This window comes from Ornithodoros turicata, unplaced genomic scaffold (assembly GCF_037126465.1).
Source record: "Ornithodoros turicata isolate Travis unplaced genomic scaffold, ASM3712646v1 ctg00000858.1, whole genome shotgun sequence".
Lineage (NCBI taxonomy): Eukaryota > Metazoa > Arthropoda > Arachnida > Ixodida > Argasidae > Ornithodoros > Ornithodoros turicata.
The window spans coordinates 408,769-416,750 of NW_026999407.1; the positions used below are offsets into that span (position 1 = coordinate 408,769).

General features: G+C 44.5%; 1 protein-coding gene across 1 annotated transcript; it reads left to right on the forward strand.

The window, feature by feature from the left end:
* The first annotated feature begins 262 nt into the window (after positions 1-262).
* Positions 263-7,781, forward strand: LOC135375365 (zinc finger protein 436-like). Its single transcript, XM_064608081.1, has 3 exons — positions 263-429; positions 1,490-2,981; positions 7,356-7,781. The coding sequence occupies exons 1-3, from the start codon at positions 297-299 to the stop codon at positions 7,435-7,437; spliced, it is 1,707 nt and encodes a 568-aa protein (XP_064464151.1). The 5' UTR covers positions 263-296; the 3' UTR covers positions 7,438-7,781.
* The last annotated feature ends 201 nt before the right edge of the window (positions 7,782-7,982 follow it).

Genomic DNA, 7,982 nt, shown 5'->3' on the forward strand with positions numbered 1-7,982 from the left:
AATACATGCGGTGAGAACTTGCTTTGCTTCTAACTTTTTTTTCTACAAAGAGATAGCATTGGGAAAAAAAAGTTGGATGAAACCTCGACCGAATGACTATCGGTCTGTAAAGCTTGAAGCATCGGGGTCGTTATCTCGTATTTTTACGGCTCGGTCGAAATGTGTAGCCTTCACTAAATTTGCCCTCTAGATTAGACTCTGCTAGGCTACGGATCGCTTTACCTGAAGCCTCGTAATGTGGCTTACTTCTCCCATTTACTTTTACTTTTTTTTTTACTTCGGGAGGAACAGCTGCGATGTGCGACATTAAGGAAGAACCGGCAGACTCAGACGAACATCCGATCGTAGAAGTGAAGACGGAGCCGTACAACGTTGCACTCTTGGCGGAGCACGACCAGATGGGACACAGCCTCCACTCAGCATCCGAAGGTAAATACAAAATGGGGATTTAATCAATTTTTAATTGGATTAATTAAGAAATTAATAACTAATTAAGAAAAATTAAATTGACTAAGAAAAATTAAATTGGTTGGGGATTTAATTTAATCAAATTTTAAATTAATCAGGGACTTTTAGAGAGTGACTCGAAGCAAACGACCAATACTGTTGAAATGAAAAGCCTACGAGAAGTAAACTATAGAAAGTTTTAGGAAAGCATGCAACACAGTAAGGTTCCACATTCAAAATAACACGACTGGTCTTGAAGTGTGCATATAAGAAACACAATACAGCATGCAAAAATGTGGTGTACCGTATCTGAAAGTTGACAAGGCGACGCGGATTGAAGTTGGATGATTGAAAGATATGGCAGAATGTCGTCTGCTAGAAGGTGGCAAGAGTGACTTTTGAAAAGGGTCTATTGAACGCTGAAAAACAAATTTCATAAAGGGAAAAGAAAACTGAGCCAGAGATCTTTGGCTGCACATAGAGCTTACGTCTAAGTGCTCAAACATTGTCATACCAGTACTGGACAGCTCATGGACCCTGTGTACTGCTGACAATAGCCCATTAAGGCTGAAGAAATTTGTCTGGAAGTGCTCCACCATCGCCACGCCGGTAATGGACAGCTGCTCCAGCCTTATTAACGGGACATTGTCAGCAGCACACAGAGGTCCATCAGCTGTCCAGTACTGGTATGACAATGTTTGAGCATTTCCAGCCAAATTTCTTACACAAGTTCCTTCGAGAGTCTTGTCCTGGGTTCTAAATCACGCACCGTGTGATCTTCGAAACTTGCACAAAGACTTTTTTAAGGAAGCTTTCCTTTCTGAAGGCATAAGGAGGCCAATTTTGTTTCCTTAGGACGGAGCACTGTTTGTGCTTCTCTTTCTGTTCCCTGCGGTCTGTGCATGCTTTCTGGATAATACGGGTATGTCTGCCAGTACACTCTGGTACAATGTTCATAATCTACACCCTGCTTGCATGGCAGTTACATTATTGTTCTACCAACTCGTAAAGCATTCTCACTCCCTGATGTCTACAATTCCAGGCGCAACAGCAAGCACTGGTATGCCTCATGTTAAGGATGAATTCAAAGACATTTATCATCCAGTGTCTCCAGCGTGCAACTCATCAAACACACGGTTCAACATCAGCACAACAACAGTTCGGCCTCCACTCAACAACACCGTTTCTGCCGCGAACGATGAACACATCGATTCCAAACCCATCGACATTCCTCCGGACCAGAGAGAGACTCAGGAGGTATGCGAACCATCATCTCTGACCTCTGACCACCAGGGGAACAGGGAGCGCAGGTGCAGCGTTCGTTTGGCTTCGCGCATTGACACGGGCCGCGTCAACAAAGTCCAAATAAAAACGTGCAGTGCAAAGAAATCTACGACGACCCATCAAGTGTCAGCCCCGCGAGCGCGTGCGGAGCGCCACGTGGTTGAAGGGTTGCACAAGTGCAAGGCATGTACATTTGAGTGCTTGTCACAAGCCAGCCTAGAACACCACATGGTCGTACACGAGTGCAACGCGTCTGAACAGCATCCCTTTGTGCCTAAGGATGAGACGGGAGCAAAGAGTCTTGGGCGTGACCCCAGTCCAGATACATCCGTCCAGTCCGGGAGTGTCAAGAACCGTACTGACGAAGAGCCACGCAAGAAGCGGCGTCACAAGAAGACACACAAGTGCCATCTCTGTCCCGCTGAGTTCACCCGCGCGCATCTCCTGAAGGATCACATTCGAACCCACACGGGTGAGAAGCCGTACAAGTGCGGTCTCTGTCCTGCGAGGTTCAGCAAGAGCAGTAGCAGGTGGCGCCACCAGAAGACGCACGCACGTGTCAAGACACACGGGTGCGATCTCTGCCCCGCGGAGTTCGGCAAGCGCGCAAACATGCTGCGTCACAGGCAGACGCACACGGGCGAGAAGCCCTACAAGTGCGACCTCTGTCCCGCGGGATACAGATACAGCACAGACTTGTCGCGTCACAAGTGGACGCACGCGGTTGCGAAGACGCACAAGTGTTCCCTCTGTCCCTACGAGTTCGCCCGCCCGCACCTCCTGAAGGATCACATGCGGACTCATACCGGCGAGAAGCCATACAAGTGCGATCTCTGTCCCGCGAGGTTCAGGCAAAACTCGGGCCTGCACACTCACAAGAAGGGACACGCAGGCGACAAACCGTGCAGGTGCGACCTGTGCCCCGCGGAGTTCAGCCGGCGCCCGAACATGCTGCGTCACAGGCGGACGCACACGGGCGAGAAGCCGTACAAGTGCGACCTGTGTCCCGCGGAATACGTCGACAGCACGAACCTGCTGCGGCACAAGCGGACACACACGGGCGAGAAGCCGCACAAGTGTGACCTGTGTCCCGCGGAATTCATCAGCGGCGCAAAGCTGCAGCGTCACAAGCGAATACACACGGGCGAGAGGCCGTACAAGTGTGACCTCTGTCCTGCAGAGTGCAGACAGAAGGCAGACTTGCAGCGTCACAAACTGACACACGCGGCCAATAGGACGTACAAGTGCAACATGTTTCATTTCATTTCATTTTATTACCTTAAGGACCCTTTACACAAGGGTGTTACATAAGGGGGGAACAAGAGGAACACATCAAAGTATTTACACAGTTGAAAATTGTATTCTAAAGAAACATTTCTTCGCAGACACCTTGAAAACTGCTAAGGTCCGGCAGTGCGACGACATCAGCTGGCAACCTGTTCCATTCGCTGATACCCAGCTGAAGTGTGGAGTGCTTATGCGCGTCCGTGCAGCTCAAATTTGATTCTAACCTATAGGAATGCTCAACACGACGCGAGAAAAAACTGGCGCGAGTAATATATGGAGAATCAGAATGATACAATTTATGTAGGAGAACAAGCCTAGCTATTTTACGCCTTGCTGCCAATAATGGGATTTTATAGTACTTTTTGGTCTCTGTCATACTTACTGTACGATCGTGTATATTAAAAATAAACCTTATAGCATTACTTTGAACATGTTCTAACTTATCACATAAATATCTCTGATAAGGACTCCACACAACAGCAGCGTAATCTAGTTTGGATCGTACCAAAGTATTATATGCTAAGAGCTTCACTTTTGAAGGGGCCTGGTGCAATGTACGTTTTAGAAACCCCAATGTACTTGATGCTTTGAGACACACCTGTTCAACGTGGTATTTCCACGACAAATCGTCGGATATGAATATTCCCAAATACTTATATTGTTTAACTTTTTCTAACGTAGTTCCCCGAAATATGTAATCAATGTTTGTGCTCGTTTTTGCTCTCGATATTGACATCACTTTTGTTTTTGTTACATTTACGTCCATTAACCATACATTGCACCATGCTTCCAGAGCATCAACATCTGACTGAAATCTTATACAGTCTTCGTAACAATTTATGCCCTGGTACAAAACCAAATCATCAGCATATAGCCGAACGTTGCACTTCAAACTTTGCGGTAAATCATTAATATAAATTAAAAATAAAAGAGGGCCGAGGACAGAACCCTGCGGAACCCCTGAGAGAACATGTGATATATCTGATACCGATGTACCGCATTTTACACACTGCGTCCTGGATGTCAAAAAATTAGATGTCCATGCGATGACAGAGGGATGAAGTCCAACAGAATGCAGTTTGCTAATTAACCGCAGGTGAGGAACTCGGTCGAATGCGTTTTTAAAATCGACATAGATCACGTCTACCTGTAGACCACCGTTTGTCATTTCAAAAAGATCTGTGACCAACCCGAAGAGCTGTGTTTCACACGAAAAATTTCTTCTAAAGCCATGTTGATTTGGGAATAAGACCCCGTGGTCGTCTAGGTGATCCATAACATAAGCATACAGGATATGCTCCAAAATTTTACTACACACGCATGTTAAAGATATCGGTCTGTAGTGACTGACCTCTACAGGTTTTGGTCGTTTGGGAATTGGTGCTATTATTCCGTGCTTCCAGTCGGATGGTAAATCTGCGCAAACAAGACTCTGCTGGAAAATTAATGCTAAGATTTTACCGGATACTGCTTTTGTCATTTTCAATAACTTTGTTGTAATTCCGTCACAGCCAGGAGATGAAGAGATTGGTAAATTGTCAATAATTTTGATCACACCCTCAGGAGAAATAGAAGGCAGTTCGGCTTGGGTAGCGTGTGCGTGAGGTTGTATATCTGAAAAAAACGTGGTTTCTTTCGTAAACACTGAAGAAAAAAAGCAGTTTAATTCCTGTGCGCATGCCGAGTCAGACAGAGTAGACCCTTCTTTTTGTATATTACAAAATGTACTGCCTCCAACTTTAGACTTTACAACAGACCAAAATTTTTTTGGGTTACTACTCAAAAGTAGAGGCAGCTCCTGAGAATAAAATCTCTTTTTACTTTGCGTAACGGCTACTTTATACTCTCTTGCTGCCCTGTGGTATTTAGCCCAATTATATGAAGTCGCGAGTAGTTGAGCTTTACGATACATTCTCTTTTTCTTATTAGCCAGCCGTTTTAAATGTACAGAGTACCAAGGCGCCCTAGAACTGGATCGCAACCTCAGCCTAGGAATACTAATACGAGCGTTTTCAACGAGAGCAATTTTAAAGGACTGCCAGTTTTCATCCACCGATCGCATGGGCCAACACGAAGAAAGCGTACTAAAATAATTCTCCATGGCCGAGTTTAATTCAGTCACGTTTGCCCTTCTATAGTCATATATATATTTCACTACCTCATACTTTCTTTCTGGATTAAATGTCATTGTAACACAAATGGCTCTGTGATCACTAACTTCTTCCAGGTAATCAATATTCACTACATCATCAGGGCGGGTCGTAAAAAACAGGTCAAGGACAGCATCTCCCCGAGTTGGACAGACCAATTTTTGAACAATATTAAATTCATTACACACAGTCAAAAAACTTAAACACTCAGACCTATTTGTACATGAAGGGTATATTGAAGGTACTGACCAATCAATATCAGGTAAATTAAAATCACCTGCAAGTATAATATCTGATCCAGGAAACCGTAACAAAACTTCTTCTAAACAATTATGTAACTTATCACAAAAGTCAGACCTTGCACTTGGTGGCCGGTAACAAGCTCCTACAATAATCTTTTGAACTTGACGAATATTCAAAACCGCAAACACTATTTCTAAGTCGGTTAGAACATGAACAAAACCCGACACGATATTTTTACGGATACCTAAAAGCACACCGCCCCCACGTTTGCCACAACGATCTTTCCGATAAATAACATAATTCTTATTTAATAACAACTGGTTATCATTAATTTCATTTGTGAGCCATGTCTCCGTGCCAAATATAATGTCAGTTTTACACATATCGGTCAAATTTTCCACAATGTCCTGAACAGACAATAAACTTCTGAAGTTCAACACAAGACTTGACAGGGATGTGTCCAGTAACTGTCAATCCCTGTCTGACCTTACAAGGTTTACAGAAGGCAAAGGCAAGGAACTTGAGGAACTGACATTTATAGACGTAGCAGATACTACATCACTATTCACAGGACGAGCAGACATTTGCCTTAGTAGAACTACTTTGTTTTGCTTTTCATCGTACACATACATATCATTTTCAATTATCAGCTTGTCATAGGAAAAACGAACTTTCTTGTTTTCTTCACGATACGGTCTGGCGTAATCCCTAAGAATCTTACGACAGTTTCTTATCCGTAAGGAAAAATCCTCCTCAATCCATACTTTCGGTTGTGTGAGATTTTTTAATTTAGGAGCACTCTTAAGCACACTTTCCTTTTGTTTATAATTAGAGAACTTCACTATGATAGGACGAAACTGACCTTCTCTTGCCTTACGTCCTACTCTATGTACACGCTCAACATCACCAAGAGACGTACCCAAGTGTTCCCTGACAAAATCACTCAGGATTTTCTCAGTGTCCAACCAACGCTCCCCATCAACCTCAGGGATACCCTTAAATACTAGGTTATTACGTCTCATACGATTTTCCAGATCATCTATATGAGCAGCACAATTTCGCAGGTCACTCTGTATTTGTGGCAATACTAACTCCATTGAATGAACGTCGTTTTTCAGCCCCGTAATGTCATTTTGCATAGAACTTATACTCTCTAAACAGGACTCTACTTTTCCAACACGTTCTGTCAGCTCAGAAACACCTTTAGCTATGTCACGCAGTTTGACAGAATTTTCCCGCTGATGCTTCAACACCGTAGTGCTTAATGAATCAATAGCATCTTGCAATTTATCAAAACGATCAGCGTCAGTCGGGCCAGGGTTTAGTTCTACATCCCCGGCAAGGAGTAGCAGCCTCAAACACAGTAACATAACATAGCTTTTTTTTTTTTCTAGCATAGAGCGAAGGATTATCAAGGTACACAATGAACTCTGCCCGAGGAACGCGGAGTACAGCATATGACTAAACAACAGCCAGGTAATCGTGAGTACTGATTTGAACATAGATGCATTGCGAGACCGTCGATTCAACATACACACAGCTGGGAGTGGAGTAGGCAAAAAAGGCAACCAGCGAACAGTACATAAAGGAAAACCTTGACTAACCTGCGAAAGGACAACAGTATGAGTAGCCATGCCGTGAGATGTTCCTACTCCAACTCCCAGCGGTACGTTCACAAGTCCTGGCTTAAATACTGTCTGGAAGCCATGTGACAGATTACGTAGCGGGCACTTCCCGATTGCTTCAGCCATCGTATCTGTCGCATCTGTTGAAGCTGGGATTATCAATTCCTCGTTATCACGAAGAGCACAGCAGTTCCATGACACCCTTAAAGAATGCGCTGACGGCGGTCCACGTACCACACAGGTGGAAACAAGAAAAATAATCTGCGAAAGGACAACAGTATGAGTAGCCATGCCGTGAGATGTTCCTACTCCAACTCCCCATGTGTCCCGCAGAGTACAACTACGTCCTGGGCTTACGGCGTCACAAGTTGACTCACCAACAACAGGGTGTAAAAGTGTGAGCTCTGACGTTCAGAGTACAGACGGACGCAGCGCGAACCTACAGCCTCGGAAATGCGGGACACACATGAGGAATGGCAGTGTCAGTTGGGGTCCGTCGCTTGTCCTCTACGTGGAGACCTGAAGACGCACGTGGTGGTGCATAGGTAGCTCGTGCTTTACGACACGAATTGTGAAGGCTGCGTGAACAATTAAGACATGCATGTAGTTTATCACTGCAGTAAACTTCTTGTCAGTTGCCTCCTTCAAAAGCATGAACAGATGCCAGGCGGTAATGTCAGATCTTTAAAGCATGCATGCATAAGTAGCCAGAGGTCAATAAGAGTTAAGGTGGACTCATGTGATCTAGCGTTACACGTTTTGGATCACGTCCTAAATATAGAAGGCGACGGTTCCGGCGCTTCAAAGCTCTGCAGTTACGTATTGTCATTTGCCTGAAGTTTTACACCTGATGCCTGATATTTTTTTTTTCAAATGCTGTTTGTAGAAAAAAAAGTCTGAAGCACAGCAAGTTTGCACCCCATGTATTTCCTGTGGCCTATGTTGC